A 24675-nucleotide genomic window follows, 5' to 3' on the forward strand; every position below is an offset into this window, starting at 1 on the left:
GGGATCGAACTCGTGCCCGCTGAAGCGGAAGTGCGGAGTCCTAACCACCGGACCTCCAGGGAATTCCTGCTCTTCTTTTAAAGGTAGGCAGGAAAAAGATCTCTGTGTGTGACAGCTTCTTCTGGCCGCACTTTTGAACGGTGGTTCCCAGGTTTGCGCCCACCCTGTCCCCGTCCCGAACATCAAAGTCCTAACTTTTCCACCATGTTTTAAATTGCAGGGGTGAACACAAATTTAACTGGCTTCATCTGGTGTGTTTATGTTGCCTGGTTTTTGTTTTTAGAAGGCGGGGTAATACGAAAGCCTGAGCATATGGTGGTATTATATTTTTAATAACATTTTAAAGACCATGCTTACTCCATGGGAGGAATCAGACCCTCCAGAGAGTGCATTTAAATATCAAGCGAATATGATTACTGTACTGAAAGGAGCTGGAGGCTCCACCCGCGCTGGGACAAGATTAGGGATGGTGCCAGGGCGCTTGCCTCTGCTGACCCAGCCTCCTCCGGGCAAGGCCAGGGGCTGCCCGGGTCAGGCTTCTAACCACAGAAGCTCCCTCTAGCCACTGCCCACTCTGACCTTAGTTATGAGATGTGCATTCGAGAAATCCAAATGAAAACACCACGTTTTGACTCTTCACGCTTTTACTGGAGAGGTCAGCCTACTTCTAGCTACTTAGCCACAAAGGTCTGCAACTTTGGGAAACACTTTCCAGGAATGGCTCAGATACTATGAGTAAAGCAGGAATGGTCACAAAACCTAATCTCCCCCAAAGCCCATGTTCATGGTCACAGCCAAGACAGGATGCTTTGGTACCCCCGCTGCTCTCCCCTCCTCTGACCAACTGGACGGGGCAGACACCAATCACCCAGTCTCCTCTGCATGAGACTAGAAACCAGGACACAGTCAGACCTTTCTTCTGCCCTTCTGCTAGCTTTCCAGACACATTCAGGAGAACTTAATGTCCCAACACCAGGGGAATGCATTTTTATATTCAGGAAGCCCCAATAAAAGCGATTAAGGAAACAAAAGACCAAATTCATCTACATTTCCAAAATACAAGTAATTTTAGTCTCACTCATTCTTCCAACCAACTCAAATCCACTAACCACGTACCAGTGAAATACAGCTAACATTTGCTTTTACTATGACACAGGGCGGGCTTCACCTGTCTTGCTTACTCTTCACTGTATCCTGATCAGAAAGACACTGTCATTCTCATTGCTCCTTTGCCAGATAAGAAATTATGGAACAGAGAAGCTGGGTTACTTACCCAGGTTACACAGATGGTTCACAGAGCCTGGAGCCCAGGCAGTCAGACTCCAAAGCTCCCACTTGAAGATCTGGCTGTTGGACCTCTCTACTCAGCGTCAAGAAATATAAAATAAATTTGAATGTGAATCCTGATCAATGCCCTAGCATACGTCTGCGAACTTCTCAACCATCCAGCTCCGCTGCAGCATAAAAGCCGCCACAGACAAGATATAAACCAGTGAGCATGGCTGTGTCCCACTGCTTTATTTACAGACACTGAAATCTGAATTTCACGTAATTTTCACATCACATTTAAAAATGTGAAGAGCCATTCTCTGCTCGTAGGCTGTACAAAAACAGGTAGCAGACTGGATTCTGCTACACTGGAGACTACCTACTACCCTAAAGGCACTTACACACCTTTGCTAATAAAGCTTGTACCCCCAAACAATGAGGAATATTACAGTAAAATTGCAAAAGCAATAATATTGAGTGTTAGGGAGGATGCAAAGGGATAGTCACTTTCTCACACTATTAAAATATTTCCATAATCGGCTGTATCAAATGATCTCACTTCCAGGATGTATATTAAGGGAAAAAAATTAGAAGACCATGTATATTCAAGGATATTCATCACAGTGTTATTTACAGTAGGGAAAACTCAGGAACAAAATTAAGGTCCGTTATCTTATGATAGGATGGAATAGTATATCATTAAGTACAGTGCAATCAAGGATCTTAATGAATATAGGAAAGGATTTTACTGAATGCCAAGTACGTGCCAATCCTATGAGGTAAATACTCTTGTGCTTCTCATTATACAGGTACAAAAACTGAGGCATATTTATCCAAGAAGACACAGCTAGAAAGAGGCAGAGCCTGAACTGGAATTCAGAGCCCACTCACCCACTAGACTACCATGCCTCCAAATTTTTTAAGGGAGGAAGACAAATATATAAACATTTCTATGCAAATTTTTTTAAGTTTAAAAAACGCACCAAGAGAGCATGAAAATATTTCTATGGATTATTTTTCCTTTGTGTTTCTATACTTCCCAACCACTTTAGACGGCAGATGTAGCCGATTTCTTTTACTCTTGGTTTTAAGGCTATCCTAAGTATGACCTTCACGATAATTCTCTAGAGGAGTCCAAATTAAGTACACATATATTGAAAAATTATCCCACAAGTTTATCTCCTGTAGTCTTGTTTTAAACTACTTATCCCACCTCTTAAGACTGTAAGTGCCTGCTAGGCTATTTTTACACGCATTAATAACACCTTACGATGATGTTGGGACTTATGGAGATGTCAATAAATTCATTCATTTAAAATTATGCGACTTTTCAATTATTTTGTATCTATACACGAGTGCCTTCCACACAAGTACCAAAAATGCCCTCACATCACTTCCTGCTAAACTTGGGAACTCAGCTTTCACCAGGGCAGCCCCTGAAAGGTATAAAGGGAAAGCGCATTAGAAATTATCATTAAACCACGGCTGTTACTGATATTCCTGAGCTTGTACTAAAAGCCAGGTCATGTGCCAAGTGCAAAGGCATCAATCCCCTTTGTTGCTCACAGTCTACCAGGTACTCCGTCCCATCACCCCAGTTATTCAGGTAAGCACCCTGAGGCTTAATAAGTTTAAGCCGCCCGCCTCAAGCCATCCTTCAGGTAAGCGCCCGGTCTTCGGACTTTCTCATCTATTATCAATGATGAGTAACTCCTGCAAAGCGTCCACTGTAAAGTCTCTGAAAGCTGAGCGCTGATTTGCTGGTCATTTCCTTATACGTAGGTGAAGATCATCGTCATTGTTAAAATTATTCTACCTCTTCCTATACAAGTTATCAGGAAAGGAGACTTCGGTCTGTAACCAAAGGACCTGTGTTCCAGGGTCTCCGGGTTCTGAACAGCTATCTGTGCCAAGGAATGTTTACCAAAATCTTCTGGGGGATTGTGTTGCGGACTTAAGATGCCAGAAGCCATCTGAGTATCTGGTTTGTGTTCAAGTTAACAATAGTGCCAACAGTTAAAGCTGTATGTAGTTTATGGAAAGGGGCATAAATCGAATAGTTAAAGAAGCATATGGTTTACAGAAAAGAGGGGAAAACTTGCGCTTGGAAGCAGCTTTGCGTGGATTATTTACCAACAAATGAAAGGCCCGTCATGTGGCCCCAGAGTATACTTCCCCTCCCACAGGCTGGAAGGGAATGCTGAATAAATCAATAAAACCAGGGTCACAGTGAGCTGAGACCCTCTCCCCCAAGAAAGATGATTATCGAATTATAGCAAATTTCAGAAAGTTTTCTTTTTTTTTTTTTTTTAATCAAGAACAAAACCAGACTCCTTAAAATGCACTATTAGGAACTGTAACCGTTCCTAAAAGTGCCAGATAGATTTCCATCCATGCAATATTCAAACGAACAAGCATCTTTTCAATTTCTTTTAATGATGGGGTATGCAATAAAAATACAGCAGTGCTTCGTTTAGCCAAAGGAGCTGAAGCAAAAAGTACCAAAATAAATAAATAATAAACTTACATGGGCCACTTACCAAAAATAAAATCATTTAATTCAACCTTTTACAGGAGGCACGTGCAGCATTCTGAAAGCAAAAAATTCTCATAACATAAACCTCCACTTAAAAATCACTGCCAGGGGCTGGAGCCAGGGCAGGGTGTTATTTCTTTTTCAATTTATTTTTTTAATGTTTGGATATTAATGACATCAACTGCCGTATCGTATATATAATAAGGCAACATGGTATAATAAAAGGAGTTAGAAAACCTAGGTCTCAGACTTGCCTCTAGCATTCATGGGTGTGTGACCCTGGGTGACTTATATTATATCAGATTGTCAGTTGCCTCACTTAACGGGCAGACAATAAAACTTGCCCTGCTTACTTGCCAGGGTTTCCTGAGGGTTAAACAAAATATGAAAAGGATCTTTATAAGTTACAGCACTTATGAATGCCGGGTACCAGCACTAATCTCCTCATTATCTGTTTGATAATCATGCAAACCAGGACACTGGGATGCAAGAGCCCTGGGTCAGGAGGTGGATGGCTGAGTTTCCAGGACTGATTCTACTGTTACACTGGTTGAACTTCAGGCAAGTCACAGAATTTCTCTGGGCTGCTGCTTCCCCTTATATAAAATGAGCCATCACCAATCACCAGGCTGGAGGTCTTGGGAGAGAATAATCGCTGTTTCACCACCAGAAAGAGGATCCAAGTTAATGACCTATAATTTCACGGGCCATCTCTTTCACCCACTTTTTAAATGTATCTTTCAGGCCCATGATCAACATTTACAAAGTATGCCTGCTTGAAATTTGCGTTGAAAATATCAATCTCTTCTCTACTCGGTTTGCTACAATGACTTGAGACACTTGAACCTTCCCAAGAAATACATTTGCCGTTTCTCCATGAACAATACTAAAAACGATCAGGCAAATTCTCTTGGGATGATTGTCGGCAACTTACACCCACTGACTGTTTCTGCATGGCCTGTGTACTAAGAATGGGTGGAACATTTTCAAATAGCTGAAAAAAAAATTCAAAAGAGGAAGAATATTTCATGACGCGTGAAAAGTATACGAAATTCAAATTTCAGTGTCCATGAATAAACTTTTACGGGAACCCAGCCATGCTTACCCATTTTCGTATTGTCTATGGCTTCTTTATCCCTATAAGAGCAGAGGGCCCGAAGGGCCCATGCAAATCCTTAAATATTTACCAGCTGGCCCTTTCCAGAAAAAGCGTGCCATCCCCTGACTTGCCCATCTCAGGACCCCCATCAGTGAAATGATGGAGCACACACCTGAGAAATACATACCAAAAATAAGGCAGCACCACTTCAAAGCAATCGTATTGATGCTTCCAAACCTTAAGGTGGGTACTAACATCATCCTACTTTACAGATGAAGGAAACAGGCTTAGAGAGATGAACCTCCCCAAAGTCACACGTCAGTGAGCTGGCGATCAAATCAGTTCCCTATAATTCTAAACCTGACAATTTATATGGCGGGGAAAAGAGGATTTGGGCCTTTCTCATAAACCTTAAGGTAGAAAACATTCCCTGACTTTTCCCTCTCTCAGTGTGTTAAGCACTGGGATAAGGAATGAATTTTAAATAAAAAATCTGAGATGTTTGTGATTAAAGATCGGTTTCCTTATCCCACTTAGGGTGTGTCTGCAGTTGTTTGAGTTTTGTTCTTTTCAGAACAATCACCAACCCAACAAGTACACGTCGGTCAAAAGTGCCACACTCTCCCTGAAAGCTGAAGGTGACAGAGGTCATTTCCCACACATCAAGTTACTTAATGTGCCTTTTTTAAATACAAGGGAACATGCCCTCTGCTGAGCCAGATATAATCCCTACTGATCTGTTTTTGAAGGCAGGATGACCCAGACTGGCACGTATTTTTGCGAAGGATGGAGGCGGAACCTGCAAGCATCAAGTTTGGAGAGTTCCTGTTCCCACCAAATTGGGACTCTCCCAACCACGAGGCAAAAGCAAATTCAGTCAGGGTTCCGAGAAAGTGTTTCGGCAACTTGTGTGAGAAAGCGCATCCAGGGGGTATAGCGTTGGTTGAGTTGACACAAAGCATGCAAACTGGCCCAGGCCAGCCATCCTCTACACTGGATTCATACAGATGCATCCATGTCAAGGTGTCCGTGTGTCCCAGCAAAACAGACCAGTAAAAACGAATGGCTGTTGCCCTCGCAGCCGTTATGACTGTGATTTTTCTAGACTTGGAACCACCTGAGAAGAGAAACACAGGGCACAGGGTTGGTGCTGTAGACCAACGGACAGTTAAGTCAATGTCAGGAGGAGGCTATTGGAAAGGAAAAGGAGCTTGTTCAGCTGTTGGGTGTGGGCGTATAGACCAGGCAGACATTCTTGAAGGAGGTTTGGACAAGATCCGGTTTGGGAAAGTCTTTGCTGAGTCTCCTCTAATTCAGACTTTCAAAGAGGCTGGTCAACTTCCCTCTAACCCCTCGGGGATACACTCAACTCAAAAGCATCGTATTAACGATGATTCTGAAGCTCCAAAACCTTGCGCCTTGGGGTTTGAAGGCACCTGTATGATTTTTTGTTTATTTCTTTTTGCACTTTTCTTTCTTCTTTCATTCACATCTTGCTGACACAAGTGGAAATTCCTCTTTCTTGGCAGAAAATCTTTACGTTTCCTGCCAAGCCATTCAGATAAAAATTCTTCCATCCTCTTCTCGTTGTCTGGTCCAGTTCTACTAAAGCTCTCGAGAAGGGCTGCAGGAAACAGCCACCAAAACATATAATCCAGGCACTTTTATTGTCCTGGACAATTTTATGAATTCTATTGGGTCTCTTTAGTCTATTCTATCATTTGTAGGGAAAGGAAGAAAAATCCTAGAATGGTCCAGCCAGCCAATGTAATATCCCCTCCCTATAAAATGAATGCATCTCACAGTTCATTCAACAGAATGTTAGCAACCATTGCAACTTCAAGCCAGAGAGAAGTTGCCTCCCCTGGGCTCTCAAGCAGCCAGCCTCACAGAGCAATGAGTAAAGGAAGCTCATCTTTATTTGTCTTCCTTCCTAAGCAGTATTGGCTCTGGACTCCTGGGGAGGCGTGGCCCAGAAGAGGAAGCAGCAAACACTTTTGTATACTTTCAACCTAATCTCCAAAGCTACACCACAAGCCTGTCCAATAACAGCGGTATTCACAGATTACGGACCTGCCATGCAAACACTGATTCTGTGCAGTACTGACCCCTTTCTATAAGAGTCAGGCCATAGTCTTCCTTGCCAAGGGCCTCATAAATTACTCGGAATAAAAACCAAGACAGGCGTGTATCTCCACGAACCTGCCTGGCCTTTCATCCTGCTCTCCGTCTGCCCCATATGAAAGAGTGCTCTTCCAGCTCAACCTTGACTGTCACACCCCTCCCGGTGCCGGCAAGGAACGTTCATCCACACCACCAACTTGCCCCTGTCGTGTAGCTGCCTCTTTCTGTTCAACTTTTCTCCGACGAAGTCTTCACTGGACCCAACACCTCCTCTATCCAATACACCATCTCTCTTCTGTATACACCAGAACCACCGAGCAATAATCCTAAACTCTCCTGACCCCGGCATCTCTTTTTCTTGACCTCTGTAGCTTGCACTTGACTCCTGAATTTGTCTGTAAGGTTTCCAAGAATTCTCATTTGGCTAATTTAATGGCTTCCTCTCTGCCCTGATGCTTCAACACAAACGTCCACCCACTCTTTTCAAGTAACCTTTGTGTACTTGTCTTTTTCTATATTTTAAATTTGAATGTGAATTTATTTACAAAACAGAAAGAGACCCACAGACATAGAAAACAAACTTATGGTTACCCAAGGGGAAAGAAGGGGTGAGGGATGCATTAGGAGTTTGGGATTAACAGATACGCACCACTATATATAGAACAGATAAACAACAAGGACCTGCTGTACAGTACAGGCAACTATATTCAACATCTAGTAATGACCTATGATGGAAAAGAATCTGAATCACTTGGCTGTACAGCTGAAACCAACATAGCATTGTAAATCAACTACACTTTAATAAATAAACAAATAAACGAATAAATGAAGAATAAATTTGAATGGCTCCAAAATGTGAATATCCCAGGCCTTTGTAAATTCGTTTAATGGGTCTATCCGGATGGACTTGAAATTCATTGTGGGGTGAAAAATCAACGTGTGTGTGTAAAAATGTAAGTTCTAATTTAATAGCATAAACGGAAAACAATCACTAAAAAAAACCTGTACATACACTTGCACTATAAAGTTTTGAAAGGTGGCGTTTTAATATGGTTGCATACTTCCATGTTTCAATGCATTTCTTAAGAAATCTAAAAATAGGTTTAGATTTATGCAGTAAAACTCCACATTCTAGGAGCAGGTTTTTTAGTTCAAGAGAAAGCAATTATGAAATGATGAAGGTATTAAAGCTTACTCATAGATTGCAGCTCCTGACAGATATAGCAAATCGGTTGCAAATCTTTGGCTTTAAGCAAAACCCTACTATAGAAACCACAGAAACCACCAAAAGTTTTGGTAAAATACTTCCTTATCCAATGTGAAGTGTCTTGCTATTTGTTCTATTTGAAGGTTTTAAGAATTGAAATAATTTGCAAAAACATCAAGAGTTTCATGGGAGCTAGGAGGATTTTTATTCAATTACTTTTTAAACTATCCCCCTCATAAATACATATTCCTGAAACCCGAATATGGAATCATTTCTCTACATAAACAATGAAAAGTGAAAGCAGAAGTCACAAATTAGCCTAATTTCAATGATCAGGTCATGAAGATATAAATGAGCTGCACAATTTATCATGTCATTAAATCAAAATACACTGCTGGTGCATGTGGGGTTCTCCTTCCCCACTTGTGCCAGGCTTAGGCCTAGTCTCATTGAAACCTAGTTACTGGTGGTATCAAGTCTTGAACTTCTTTTGTCCTCTGCCAGGCTGATCGCAGAAAGCAACACCTAAAAGTCCCCTTAAAAGTGAACAAGTAGGGACTTCCCTGGTGGCTCAGTGGTTAAGAATCCGCCTGCCAATGCAGGGGACACGGGTTCGAGCCCTGGTCCGGGAAGATCCCACATGCCACCGAACAACTAAGCCCGTGAGCCACAGCTACTGAGCCTGCGCTCTAGAGCCCGCGCGCCACAACTACTGAGCCCGCGCGCCTAGAGCCCGTGCTCCGCAACAAGAGGAGCCTGCGCACTGCAATGAAGAGGAGCCCCCGCGCGTCGAAACTAGAGAAAGCCCGTACGCAGCAATGAAGACCCAACGCAGCCAAAAATAAATAATAAATGAATAAATAAATAATTTTATTTTAAAAAAGGGAGCAAGTAGATTCCATAAAATTACTGAGCAGCCTAACATTCTGAAAAATTCAATCAAAAAAGTAAATCCCAGTCTTGCAAAGAAGCTTCAAACCATAGAAGGAAATACAAAAGCACTGGGAAATGGAAATGTTGCGAATCCTAAAATTGAGTGTATTCAAACTTAATTTTGAAAGTGTAAAAGCAAACTCTTTGGGGATTTCTGAAAACCGAAGCAATGTTAAAAGTCCTGATGATCCTCAACTCAACGCCTAAAAACCTTCTAGAAACCCATGTCGCCTCTCTGTTCACAAACCTTCCAGGAAGCTCAGGTGTCTACCCAACCAACCCCAAACTTCCAGGCCTGAATAAGGGCTCCGAGTGAAAGGGACCACCTTCAGCCCTCTCCTTGCCCATCCTCTGAGGCAGCTTCCCTCCCCATCCAACACCTACAAGGTATCTCTCACACTCTTCTGCAATGGGCTATATACTTGTACATCTCCATTACTAGAATATAAGCTCCTCGAGGACAGGGGCTGAATCTTGCTAGCTCTGGTACCTCTTCTGCCTGGCATACCACAGGCACTAGAGCATCGTTCTGGGGAGGAATTAATAACTGAATGAATAGGGTGGGACCTGCAGTTACTGCAAGTGATGTTGTTTCCAGGGCTGGCAGCTCAGCATCTATCTGATTAGAATCAAGCCCCAGAGGAAAGGACACTGGGGTGTCCATGTGGGCCCTGGCAAGGGGACCCCAAGAAACAAGATGCCCAAAGTGAAAACATAGCTCCAAACCAGGGTGGGGTGACAAACAAGGGAGCGAGGGACAGAGGGGAGTCACCTATGGCAGCCTTTTGCCAGGGGCTGGTTCTGATTCTTTTAAGCCCCTGTTTACCGTTGCTAGGTTATCAGTGAAGAACATTATCTTGCTATTCATCAATTTAAGGATAGTGTCCTTTAACGACAGATAAAACATTGAGGACACTAAAGCAAGGAGAATGAAAATATGCAAACAGATAAAGGGCAAGAGAAATGGATACGAACTGCCCTACCCCAGACTTGGCTGAGATTTTTCATGCGTTCCGTATTCACCTCATGGGAGTTGCTGTGGAGATGAAAATTTAGCCCATGTAGATGAGAGAAATACAAAGTGATTCGTAGTTTACAGAGATACCCACAACATTGGAAATACAGCAACAAACAGTTTGGCCCACCTTGAGGCACTGAATTGTCATGTTAGATGTGTTTTGGAAAGCACTGATGACCGTTAAATAGATATACATACAATTGATGGATTAAAGACTAACAAAAACAAGTTAAGAATTTAACCTTTTTCTACACATTCAGAGAAAAAGCGAGAGAGAGCAAGGGAAGGGTAAGGGAAATAAAGGTAACTCTTCCAATTCCTTAAAAGGTAGGGCATTTTTATGTAGCACATGGATTTTTTTTTTTTTTTTTTTAATTCTCGGCCTTTCATCTTCACTCTGGTAGGACTGCATTTGCCATAGGCTGATAAGTGAATATGGCAGAACTTCAAAACTCATGTCAGCCAAAGAATCTAGAGAGAAAAAAAATCAGACATAAAGCTGGTAAAAGGCAGCTATAAATTTTTTTAATGCCTTTTATTTAATTCTACCAGAAGATCACACAGCAGTGTGATCTAGATTTGGTACATCTCAACCTCAAGTCACGCACGCACATGGCCTCCATCCAATTTCTTGTCCCCAAAGATGTGGTTTTCATTTAACTAGTAAACCGAGAGAGGTTGCTTGTAAGACCAATACATTAATAAACTCTTTCCACTTAAGACAATTTGAACCTTCCATTTAGTAGGGTGAGTCAAGGACTGAAGAAGAAGAAAATAACAGGATGGAAAATGTAATTCTTCATGTAGAGATGAGAGCCCAGGCTGAAGCCAACAGTCATTATCCACAATTTATATCAGTACCTTGTTAAGGGAACGTCATTACTCTCATCCTTACTAAAAGGAACAGCAAAAAAAGACAGAACAGAAACACTTGCATTTCAAGTCCATGCTGCTCTGTACTTGGCTCAAGAGAGGTAGTTGGAGAGGACAAAAGAAGCATGTGAGCCCATGAAAGCTTGTTAAAATGTCAGCTCCACTCCCAACACCAGGGGTGCCGAAACACATGAACTAGAATATTTACAGCAGTACCATTTGTAACCAAACGTTTGAAACTGCCAGTACCCATCAATGGTAGGAAGCATTTGTCAATTGTGGCATATTCACGCAACAGAATAGCATAGAACAAGGTGAATGAACACCCAAAACTACACAACATGTGGATGAATCCTGTAAACATAATGTAGAGCCAAAGAGAAGCCAGATAACAAATTTATAAAGTACAAAAACAGCCACAACTAGTCCATGCCAGTAGAAGTCAGGGATGGGGGCTCAAAGATGCTGGTGACCATCTGTGTCTGGGGCTTGGTGCTGGTTTCACAAATATGTTGGGTTTGTGAAAATCATTGAACTCTGCAACTTATGATATGAGCACTTCTCTACATGCATATTTCCTTCAGGAAAAAGTGGTTAAGTATCAGTTCTAAAAACTTCCAGACAGTTCTTAAATGTCCTCTTCTTCTTCAGATCTGTTTCACGTGCTCCCGTTCATAAGTGCTCTTTCTTAAATATGAAACTTTGTTTTACGTAGTGTATTTTAGGCTGTGTATTTTAGGTAGCTTATATCTGCCACACATAAAAACTGTTACTCTAGAACAGTATGGAGGTTCCTTAAAAAACTAAAAATAGAGTTACTATATGATCCTGCAATCCCACTCCTGAGCATATAACCAGAGAAAACCGTAATGTGAAAAGATACATGAACCCCAATGTTCACAGCAGCACTATTTACAATAGTCTAGACATGGTAATGACCTAAATGTCCGTCGACAGATGAATGAATAAAGAAGTTGTGCTATCAATACATATATACAGTGGAATATTACTCAGCCATAAAAAAGAATGAGATAATGCCATTTGCAGCAACATGGAAGGACCTAGAGATTATCATACTAAGTGAAGCAAGTCAGAAAGAGAAAGAGAAATACCATATGATAACGCTTATATGTGGAATCTAAAAAAATGATACAAATGAATTTATTTACAAAAAGGACGTAGACGCACAGACATAGAAAACAAACTTACGGTTACCAAAGGGGATAGCAGAGCGGGGTGGGCGGGGGGGAGATAAATTAGGAGTTTGGGATTAACATATACACACTACTATATATAAAACAGGTAAACAACAAAGACCTACTGTAGAGCACAGGGAACTATACTCAATATCTTGTAATAACCTATAACAGAAAAGAATCTGAAAAAGAATATACCCGTATATATATATATATATATATATATATATATATACACACACACACATATACATATGTATAAGGGAACCACTTTGCTATACAATTGAAACTAACACAACATTGTAAATTAACTATACTTCAATTAAAAAAAATTTTTTTAATGTTACTCTATAATAAAAAGAACTCCCCAAATGGGGGTTGCGACAGAACTGACATATGCAGAGGCAATTCACTGAAGAAGAAATTTAAATGTGTAAGAAGAAAATGGCAACTAGTTTTCTACTTCATTACATAATGAAAGAAGTGAAAATTGAAATATGATACTGTTTTGTGGTTTTGCCTTGATACCAAATTAGGAAGTGCTGGTAAAGGCTGAGTAATGGAGAAAACACTGTTATCAGTGGGCAAAAGGAGTATGTTTTATACACTCACATCTTTGTACACCTCTGTGACAAATCTTAACTACATACACTGCTTGACCCAATCCTGCCCTTGTTGGGTACGTACCCAGAGCAGTAATTTAGGTTCCTGGCAAAGACTTAGCTACAAGGATGTTCACTGAAACATGATTTGTAAGAGAAGGGATAAAGTTCCTAAATGACCACAGTAGGAGATTAATAATATCCACAAAGCAGAGAGAGAAGGGGCTGGGAGGGGAGAGAGCAGGGAGTGGATACCAAAATGTTAGTAGCCATGGGTATCACTGGGAAGTCGATCATGAGTGTTTTTACTTCTCTTCTATTTCTAAAATTTAAAAAAAAAAGCTTTAAAAGAATGATTAATTCAGAAATAAATGTGTCTTTTCAGAGCTGTTTCAAGCTTAAATATTATAGCCCTAATATAATTTCTTCTATATAGTACTTATTGGCCCTTTAAGAAAGCCTTTGGTCTTTTTGAAATATGAGTTAATGGTAAAGAAAAGAAATGCCAGAACTCTCACCGTGATTGCCACAATCAAGTATTTGCTTGGGCATTTCTTTTCTCTGCTAAACCCCCCTTGGGGGTGGGAAGGCGGTACCAGACATTCTGTGAGTTCATACCCAGTTTAACCCTCATTCCCCAGACAAAATATAACCTGTGAGGATTCATTCGTTTCTATTCCCTGCAGCAACGACCCAGTTGACTCAGCACACAGTTATTTATTAATCATTCTATGTGCAATTGCATGGTTCTATGAAAGCCGCAATGTCTTCCACTGCCAACTCACACCATTTCCAGGCCCTCCTGACCCTATGTAGCTCTGGGCACTGTATTATCAGTTCTCTCTGCCCAGCTTCTCACCTCTGCTCCTAGTAAGTGTCAGATTCAAAAGCAATCTTGATTGCAAAATTTTCAAAGATTGTTCAGAAGTCTGGATGAGATACAATTTCACAGCCTTTTCTATCATAGGAGTAACCGTATCATGGGTTTCACTAAGTGGCATATTTTTGCCTTCTGTAAGGGGCAGAACCTTCCTCCTAAGTGAAAATTTCAAGACTTTAAAAATCCTTTCCTATGAGGAACTGAGAAGGACGTAGTGAGTCTAAGTACTTAAGGAATAAAATAGGAGAATTTCCAACTCCTACGTCACTATGCTGAAGCCATGTGAAAGATACATACGTGTAGAAAAAAGACTAGAAGGAAATGTACTAAAATGTTCATTTTCATCCACACATGAGTCATAGAATAGGATGATTTTTGTTTCCTTTAGCTATGTTTTTCAATATTTCCTATATCGATTAAGTACTGCTTTTGTTATTAGAGAGCCATATTCACATGCTACAGGGCACGGAAAGTGTAATCAGATAAAAAGAATAGAGAACTGGGAATCAAGGGCCCTGGGATCTGGGGCTTCTCACAAACACTGGAGTTTACACAGTTTCCAAAGCTTTCTTCCAAAGGCATTCCTTCCAAGGGTATGCAGAAAACACGTGACATTTATTATCCATGTCGAGGCTGAAGATATAGGGGAGAATAAAGAAAGGACCCAAGACTGGGACATGATCTGGTTTCACTGTTTCTACCAAAAACTCTCTCTTACATTTTAATGATGCTTTTTTGGCAGGGAGGGTAGGAGAAGAGGATGTATTTTTCACCCATAAAAGTGGAACAGAGTGTGCCCTCACACTGACTCTAAGAATAAAATCATGTTAACTGCTCCAAAAGTGGAGGAGAGCAGGTTCTGCAGGATTCACACGTTCAAATATCTCAGTTCAGCCAGATCCCCTGCGTGCCTTCCCCGCCCCACCACTGCCTGTGGGTGACGAGATGCAGAAGAATCATGGTGGTCACCGTGGCGTATCCCTAGAGTTGGAGAGTCTGGGAGACTGGCATTTCTGTCAACCAGCAAAATTAGCTGGTGAAATGAAGAAGTGTTAGATGCTTAATGGGCTGAAGGGAGGAATTGGTCTCAAAATCATCCCACATCCAGGTAAATGTATGGGTTGCACACATTTTTACTGCCCCCTTCCTTGGTCATAGCCCATCTCAGAGGCTCTGTACCTCAGTAATGTGTGCAGTGGAGCCAGACAGCACTAAGGCATCCCAGCTCTCCCGGTCTGTGCTGGGACCCAGGCTTCCCACCGGCTGCCCAGGAGGAAGGGAAGAGCCTTCAGCAGCCGACCCGGGATTTTCTCTGGAGTAGAGGGCACACAAATCATCATTTACTGTTAACACTTTATTTTTTACTTTGCATGCTGCACCGGGCAGATGCCCCAGAGATGCTCATGAAATGCCTGGCTCACCTGGAGAGATGGAGCCCTTCATAAGCACCAGGCTGGGCTCGCAGAGCTGCCCTGGACAGACACACAGGCAAGAACTGTTCCAAAGGAATCAATCGAAAAGCCTAACACACACTGAGAGCGTTTCCCTCCCTTCTCTTCCATTACATCCCAAGCAACTAGAAGTTACTTACTTCTAAGGCCCAAGTCTGGCTCTAATTCCTAAAAAGGGATTTTTTAAATTGTACGAGTACTACACTCTTAGTCTCTGCAATCAGTCCAGCAGCATGAATGAATGAGTGTCCTGCACAGAGCTGGAAAATGAGTTTGTAGCCAATGTTTGCTTTTGTGGAAAGCTGCCCATTTATTCGGATTTAGAAGCAAATAAACATTATCATAGTCTCCTACCATTTTTTCCCTGTGTTTTCCAGTTCTCCTTTCCTTTCCTCATGTGAATCCCAAAATGGGCCTGCCAGAAGACTGGCTCCTCTTATGAGCACAAAGGGTTTTCTGAGTCACTGATTCTCCCAAAGCAGAAAGAACCTCAGGGAATTCTTTAGGAACATCAATCGAAATACAGCCAATGGCCCTCAGGAGGGGTCTGTGTTCACTCCAGTGTGGAAGCGACCCAAGAAAAGTGATGGTTGTGAAAACCTAAGGACCAAAACAGAGCTTGTCCATTTCCATTTCAGTTCTTACAACTTTATCTTTTCGGTCATTATACACTGGACCACTGCCTCATGGCTTCTCTTTCTGAGACACATTGAAGAATTATAGAAATCTTGGCCCACTATGTTAATTCTACAAAAACACCCTAATTTTATATTTCTTCCAAAGGACAAAGAAGCAATGTAAAGTAGACTCCTTATGGTATTGGACTAAAAAAAAAATTGTAGAATGGTTTCATTTACTCTATGGGCTAAAAGGCTTGCAAATGTGCACAAGTCTTTAATAGGATATAATAGAAAATATAAATAGCCTAACTGTTCAAAAACTTCAAATGGCTATTTTAGCAAATTTAAAATGATGTAAAGGTGTGCATTACCTGTTACTATCTGGGCAACTAGCTTCTCTTTTCCATCTGACTTATTCCACCTAAACCACATAACCTCCTCCACCCCCCAATAATACACACAGAGATTTCTTCTGACGATTCTTCTCTGTGAGAAATGGGGAACTGACCCCCAAATTTTGATTTCCTGACTCTTTGTTTACTGGGTGGTCTGGTTCAAAATTGGGTCTAGAGATGTCAGCTTTGTGTCAAAACTTCTTTCAACTGAATTCACCTTTCAGCCAACCCCAGAGACTTGGCTGGCTTCACCCCCAATGCCTATTTATTCATTTCCTCCCCTTGAAACGTTAAAAGCGTCCTGTCGTTAACCAGCTGGTAGACTTGAGCAAATCCTCATAAATCAGCCCTTTGCAGGGGTGGGCGACCTGGGAGTTCATGGTGGCTCTTTGCTGACACAGAGAAAACTAAAGCACATTTCGGTTCACAAAGGAACCTTCGCGTCTTCGCAGGCCTCCTCTTTTCATCTGTCGGTTCCGAGTGCGTTTTTGATGAACTGCGCTCATCAGCCGCCCCCCGAGGGCCGCACAGAGGGTGATAGCGCGGGCCTGGAGTCTGGCTGCCAGGGTTCAAGCCCTGGCCCTCACTACCCTCGGCGCACGAGTGATCTCCCCAGCGCCGTTTCCTCATCTGCAAAGTGTGACGATGGCAGTGGGCTTGCCGTGAGGATTAAGGGGATGCCGGTGACACGTGATCTCCAGATGTCAGCTCTCAGCCCAACCTCTCCCCCCATGCTGACAGGCACTCTGTCTGCAGAGGCCTGGGATAGCTGTCCTGCCTGATTTATACAAAGGCAGCCGGCGGCCTGAGAGGCACACCTTGTGCAACTTTTCGAGTATATTAAGGTCCAAGAGAGACCTCGAAAAACTAGATGACCAAAACCTATTACCCAGCCATAAAGACAATGAAAATAATGCCATTTGCAGCAACATGGCTGGACCTAGAGATCATCATACTAAGTGAAGTAAGTCAGACAAAGACAAATATCACAGGACATCACTGATATGCAGAATCTAAAAATTGATACAAATGAACTTATACACAAAACAGAAATAGACTCACAGACGTAGAAAACAAACTCATGGTTACCGAAGCGGAAAGGGTGGGAGAAGGAATAAATTAGGAGTTTAGGATTAGCATATACTCACTACTATGTATAAAATAGATAAACAACAAGGACCTACTGTATAGCACAGGGAACTCTACTCAATATTGTGTAATAACCTATAATGGGAACGAATCTAAGAAAGAATATATATATATATATAGAGAGAGAGAGAGAGATGTATAGCTGATTCACTTTGCTGTACACCTGAAATTAACACAACACTGTAAATCAAGTATACTTCAATTAAAAAAAAAAACACACCACCACACCACCTATGTGATGTTCCATCCACCTGTGTGTCTGTGACCAACGGAGTGATACACATGTTTTTAAGTGCTGCCGTGTGCCCGCGACACTGGCAGAACAAAGTGCTCTGGACCAGTTCCCCCAAAATGTTCGCCTGCCGCAACTCAGTCCAGCTCTGTGAGCTGAGGAAACAAATTCCACCGCTTTGGGCCTCTGTTGCTTCATTTTGAAAAATGGAAGTGATAGCAGCCTCCCTTATACACCTGTGGGCAGGAAATGAGTTAAGTGCTACCAGCTTGTATAGAAAAGCAGAAACCTTTCTATACGAGTGAGTGGGTTCCAACTCATACACTAAGATGGATAACAGTACGAACAGCAATACCACTAGCTATTGAATGTCAGGCTGCACAGACACTTCAGAGCTCTGATTTCCTTAAATCCTCACCACAATCTCATTATTCCCATTTTCCAATGAGAAAACCAAAACTCAGAGAGGGAAAGAAAGTTCCTCAAGGTCACACAGCCATCAGATGAAACCTGGGTCTGTCGAATCCCAGAGCACACACGCTCAGCCCTGGATAGTACAAGCCCCAGAAACTTCTTCTTACTGCAGCAGGTCTGAACTTGTCGACCGAGCTCAAGTCACAGACAGAATGATGGAGAAGGATGGCCACACAGGCTGGCCAGCCAGATTATCAAATCAGGCGTCGTGACCAACAAGCACACAGATGCCCCGGGCAGCCTGACCGAAATCCTACTTCAACTGCATTTAACATTTACTCAAAGCCCACAGCAGCTGGTGTTGACCCCAAAGTGGGTGCAAAGATTCACCAAGGTGCCAGAAGGGAGCTGGCTTCCAAGCAGAGGCGCAGAGAACGTCCCTTCCACCGCCGTGTGCGCTCCTTTGCCCCGAGGTCCTAACAAATCCTGTTTAGGCCCATAGATCACACAAAATCCCTCATGAAAACAGATCTGTCGGCTCAGTTTTCTAATCTTTCTCCTCTGCCCCCATCCAGGATCAAAAGCAGTCCTTGGGGCCAAGAATCCTGAAAGTATCTTTCCACCCCACCCCCGCCACTCCCCCTGACAAACACACATATGTGACTTTCTCTTCTCTTTCTGAATCTCTCTCCCCAGATGCTTGGCCCCACTTGGCCCCCCAAACCCCACAGTCAGTGGGAAAAAAAGAATAAGACAGGAATTCATGCATACAGATGCCCAAGGCAGCACAAGCCCATCGGTCATGCAAATAGACTCCCCGCCGGCTCCTCACCTTTCATGTGTCTCAGACAACCTGCTTCTCTAGCCCTAGGCTCTTGAGCAAAATAAAAGGTCCAAAACTTAGTTCAGTGAGGAATTCCTCCAAGGAGCTACCTCCTGAGTCTTCAGCTAGTTGTGCTGCCTGCTCTGGACTTCGGTTGAAGGTGGATTATTGATCATCGCATCCTCTAGCTGCCCAGCTCCGAGGCTCCACTGCCCAGAGTGGGCTGAGGAAGCAGGCCAGGCCCGGGGACCAGGAAGAACACAGAGGCTCTGCCCTCTCCCCTCGGCACTTGTGAAACCTTTCCTGCAATCGCGAGGCATCCGCCAAGCTATTGGACAGAAATCACACACTACAGTAAGGAGACGCCCCTGTTTGTTTATTCACTGACTCCTGTCCAGTTCACGAACGTGCTGAGCTCCCACTGGGGGCTTGTTTTTTTAATAAAATATATTTATTCTACTCTCCCCTTTTCATTTCTTGAGCTCAAGTCAGAATACCAAAATAAGTTTGGCAACTTTTTATTTCTGTATCAAATGTCATATCGGCCTGCTCTAGACTGAAAAAATATGCACATTTACATGAAAGAGTTGCTTGACTTGTGAATTCTCTAGGATACTTGCAACCATCGTGGTCAAATGAAGGCACTGTCCTGGGATGCTTGAAATTCAAATGACTTTCATTTAAATTGAAAACAATACTTAAAACTGCATTTAGAATCAAAACCCGTTTGTTTATAAAAATCGTAAGGAGTATTTCTAGGTAAGGCAGAAGTATTTCTAGGTTAACGAGACCACGTTTGACTTTGGACTTTATTCTTTAAACAACTGTAGAGAATGGAGGGAAAAAAACAGGTGGTTGTTCTCTTCCCCACTCCGAGTATTTCAGCACATGTCTTTTAAGAATAAGGATATTCTCCTATAGAACTACAATACCATTATTATACCAAAAAATTAATATTAGTAGAATAATTTTATCTAGTATACATCCATATTCAAAACATGGCACACGGGGACAGCCGATGAGACAGGCTTGGTCCTTCCTCCTGGGACCTTCCCGAGGTGCAAAAAGTCCAAGAACACATGTAGTAAACGGCAGCGCTGGGATAAGAACCCAGTCTGACCCCACGACCCAAGCCTTTGATCCATGATCTCCACTCCTACTTGTCTGTGGCTTTATAATGTAGAAATTTTAAATGTTCAATTCGATGGAAGGATGATCATGAATAAGCAGTTTATCAAAGAGATACAGAAACCAAAGACAAACTGTAGAGTGAACCAAATTATAAAACATAGATGAATCAGCAGAGACAAGAAAGGGTTTGTTTTTTTTTTTTGCGGTACGCGGGCCTCTCACTGTCGTGGCCTCTCCCGTTGCGGAGCACAGGCTCCGGACGCGCAGGCTCAGCGGCCACGGCTCACGGGCCCAGCCGCTCCGCGGCATGTGGGATCCTCCCGGACCGGGGCACGAACCCGCGTCCCCTGCATCGGCAGGTGGACTCTCAACCACTGCGCCACCAGGGAAGCCCCAAAGGGGTATTTTTAATAGCGCAAAACTGATGCCAACAATTCCATGCCCCTCAGTAGAAATTCTCCAAGCCTCCTGCTCTCTCGGCTTGTCCAGTAAGACAATACAACAGTATCATATGCTGATGGGATGCCTCATGCATAATTTTTCCCCCAATTTTTTGTATTGTGGTCAAACACACAAAAGGTTACTATCCTAACCCTTTTTTTTTTTTTGATATGGACCATTTTTAAAGTCTTTATTGAATTTGTTACAATATTGCTTCTATTTTATGTTTTGGTTTTTTGGCCACGAGGCATGTGGGATATTAGTTCTCCGACCAGGGATCGAATTGGCACCCCCTGCACTGGAAGGCAAAGTCTTAACCACTGGACCACCAGGGAAGTCCCTATCCTAACCATTTTTAAGTGTACAGTTCAGTGGTATTAAGTACATTCATATTGTGGTACAACCATCACCACCATCCACCTCCAGAACGGTTTCCATCTGCCTCATGCGGAACTTCTGATGAGGCTGTGCTTCAGGCAATATCACTCACAATCCCATGAACATTATTCATTAAACCCTGACGTGGGTGAGACTGGGCCAGAGGTCAGCGTCCCAAGACAGATACCACATAGCTCTGCCTTCAGGGGCTCAAAGTCTATCTACTAACTGAATGAGACACATAATCAAATGAGAGCTAAAACAGATTTCAGGTGCTGCCCAATTGAGAAATCAAGTGGAGAGAGCAGATGCGCTGTCTCCTGGGCCCAAGGACAAGGAGGACCCAGCCGGGTCCCAGCTGAGAGGATGCTTGCTAATGATAGCAGGCAAATGTCACAGGGGGCCAGAGGTCACCCACACCACTTCTCTGCTTTGAAACAAAAAGTTCCGGGGAAAGACGGGACAAAACTGTGCGTCACCCAAAGCACAAAGTTTTAAACATTAGCTCAAGTTTCAGGCACATAGCTTCCGCTGGGGCCCCAGTTTGCGGTAAGTAGTCAGTTGGTCCTATCGTGAGAGCAGATTGCAGGCCACCAAGCTGCAGGAGCTGACATCCACAGTCACACGTGAACGTCCCTTTGGCCACTACCGGCACTGCAGAGGCCATGGTCCTGATCACACTGGAATGTACGCCTTCGAAAAGATTGCCTGTTCTTACCACCTAAGGTAGAACACAATAAAACAAAAAGATTGTGCCTTTGATCACCAAGGAATTGATCACCCCCTCTCAAGAAAAAAGGAGAGCTCTTTCGGGAGGAGCACACAGAAGGGCTCCATCAGATTGAACCAAGGCCTCCTCATTCATTCATTCAACACATCTGCATTAAGCTCCTACTATGTACCAGAATCTAGTAACGAGACCCCGTCCCAGGCCCTTGGGCTTTATCCGTCAACAAAATAGATAGAACGCCCTCACTGGGGGCTCAGAGTTCACTAGTGGAAACAGGCAGCATATTAGAGGTAGCAAGAAATATGGAAAAATAAAAAGTACAGTAAGTCCCCTACATACGAACGAGTTCCGTTCCAAGAGCAGGTTCTGAGTCCAATTTGTTTGTAAGTCCAACCAAATTAGCCTAGGTACCCAACTAACGCAATCGCCTATATAGTACTGTACTGTAATAGGTTTATAATACTTTTCACACAAATAATGCATAAAAAAACAAACAAAAAATAAACATTTTTAATCTGACAGTGCAGTACCTTGAAAAGTACAGTAGCACAGTACAACGGCTGGCATCCAGGGGCTGGCATCGAGTGAACAGGCAAGAAGAGTTACTGGCTGGAGGAGGGGGAGGAGGGGGGAGATGGTAGAGCTGAAGGATCGTCAGCAATAGGAGAAGGAGGGCAAGCTGCAATTTCACTCACACTTGACATTGATTGAACAGGTTCTGGTTCCTTGCTGGATTTAATTCTATCTACCCTCTTGAAAAAAACGATCCAGTGACGTCTGGGTAGTAGCTCTATTTTTCTCGTCATAGACGACACGGTAGCACTGGGTTGCATTCTGAACGGCTGCTGTAAGCATCGTGTACCGTTGTACGTTCGGGTCCTGTGCCTCAGAAACTAACAGTGCCTCCTCAAATAAAGAAAATCCCCTTGCTATTTCCTGTGACGTGAATCTGTTCAGTTCTTCAGTTACTTCTTCCTCTTGGCTCCGTCCTTTCTTTGGGCCTCCAATTCCTGGCGCTTCTTTGCAGCACCAGCTACATCACCGCTGCTTTTTCACTTGCTTCCAGACATCCTGGGCTTGAAATAAAGATCCTGTACTACTGTACTCTATACAGTACTGTACAGTAAAGTACACAAAAGCACAACCACTTGTAGAGGATGCACGCACGTGACAATGTACGTCAGACACGGGAACTAACTTACGTGATTGGACGTGCGAACGCACGTTTGCATCTTTGAAAGTTCGCAACTTGGAAGGTTCGTATGTAGGGGGCTTACTGTAGAGTGATACAAGCAAAATCAGGTGATGGGAGTCGGGTAGGAGGCGGGAGAAGGAAGTAAGGCAATCCTGGTGGACCTCCCTGGAAAACTGGCATGGAAGCAGAATAGATATGGAAGAGAAAGGAACAGCGAGATCAAGAGGCCCCGAGCACGAGCTTCCCTGTGTGTTTAGGAAACAGCCCAGAGGGAGGCCAGTGTGGATGGAGCAGAGAGAGTGATGGGGAGAGTGTGGGCAGAGAGGCAGAGCACGCAGGGTCTGGGAGGCCTTTGTGAGGACTTTGGCTCCAAGTGAAATGGTGACCCGCTTAGTGAACTTTGGACAGAAGAGTGATGTAATCCAATTTATGTTTTTAAAGGCTCACTCTGACGCAGTGTTGATGAGAGATGGCAGGCAGGCAAAGATGGGAGCACGAGGCCAGGGGCTGTTGATGTCATCCAGGAAGGAGCTGAAGGTGGCTCCCAGGAAGGTGGACAGCAGGGAACAGGTGGTTCATGAAGGTGGAGCAGCCGGAATTTCCCAACAAGCTGGACTTGGGGTGTGTGTGTGTGTGTGTGTGTGTGTGTGTGTGTGTGTGTGTGTGTGTGTGTGTGTGAAAGAGACAGAGAGAGAGAGAGACAGAACGTGGTTCCAACATTTGGGCCTAAACAACAGAAGGATGGCCTTGCCATCAACAGGAGATAGGAAATGGGGGGCCCAGCAGGTCGGAGGGGGCTGGAAATCAGCTCAGTTCATCAATGTCATGTTAAAGGTGTCTATTAGATATTGTAACAGAAATGTCTAAAACACAGTTGAATATATGAGTCTGGGCTTTTTGGGAGAGAAGTCTGGACTCAAAGAACAAATCTGGGAGCTAAGAATAAATCAAGAAACCGATGTCATGTCAATGCCTAAGGCTGCTTGCTTTCACTGAAGGGATAAGTGAGAGAGAGAAGAGGACCGGGGACTGAACTCTGGGGCCCCCATCATTAAAAGTTTGGAGAAAAGAGAAGAAGCCACCAAAGGAGATGGACCAGCAGGGGACAGAAAGCAGAAAGCAGGTGGAGAGATGAGCTGGATACCAAGGAAAAGAAGGAACACGGAGGAGGAGGGAGTGAAGAGCTGGGTCAAACGCTGCTGACCAGCCAAGATGATGGAGACTGAAAACCGCCCACTGGATTTAGCAATGTGGGGTCACTGATCAACCTGACAGAGCAGCTTCCACAGAGCGAGAGGTCAGGGGAAAAGCCAGAGCAGGTGTAAAAGGGATGGCTGAAGAGGAGCCACGGACAGTGAACATAAACAACTCTCTGAAAATGTGCTGCAAAAACCCGGGGTGGCAGTTGGTGGCAGTGATGGGGATAGAGGAGTGTTGCTTGTTTCTTTTATTTATTTTTTATTTTATTTATTTATTTTAACATCTTTATTGGAGTGTAACTGTTTTACAATGGTGTGTTAGTTTCTGCTTTATAACAAAGTGAATCAGTTATACATATACACATGTTCCCATATCTCTTGTTTGTTTAAGAGGATGGACGTTTATGTACTGATAGGAGCGATCCAGCAGAAAAACAAAATAGCTGACATAGAAGAGAGAGGGGATGGTGGTGGCAGTGATGGGGATAGAGGAGTGTTGTTTGTTCCTTTTATTTATTTTTTATTTTATTTATTTATTTATTTATTTTAACATCTTTATTGGAGTATAACTGTTTTACAGTGGTGTGTTAGTTTCTGCTTTATAACAAAGTGAATCAGTTATACATATACACATGTTCCCATATCTCTCGTTTGTTTCTTTTAAGAGGATGGATGTTTATGTCCTGATAGGAGCGATCCAGCAGAAAAACAAAATAGCTGACATAGAAGAGAGAGGGGATGGTGGTGGCAGTGATGGCCCAGAGAAGGTGGGAGAGATGG

General features: G+C 43.1%; 1 protein-coding gene across 3 annotated transcripts in view; it reads right to left on the reverse strand.

The window, feature by feature from the left end:
* Positions 1 to 24675, reverse strand: part of GLI3 (GLI family zinc finger 3) — a 305949-nt gene that overhangs the window by 216824 nt on the left and 64450 nt on the right. Inside the window, exon 1 of one of the 3 annotated variants that reach the window (XM_028490212.2) lies at positions 18831 to 18986. The exons of the other annotated variants lie outside the window; for them this stretch is intronic. Within the exon in view, the coding sequence (XP_028346013.1) occupies positions 18831 to 18837 (7 nt within the window). The 5' untranslated portion in view covers positions 18838 to 18986. Of the gene's footprint in view, positions 1 to 18830; positions 18987 to 24675 lie in introns of those variants that run through there. 3 annotated transcript variants of the gene reach the window in all.

The sequence above is a fragment of the Physeter macrocephalus genome, chromosome 5 (genome assembly GCF_002837175.3).
Source record: "Physeter macrocephalus isolate SW-GA chromosome 5, ASM283717v5, whole genome shotgun sequence".
NCBI lineage: Eukaryota > Metazoa > Chordata > Mammalia > Artiodactyla > Physeteridae > Physeter > Physeter macrocephalus.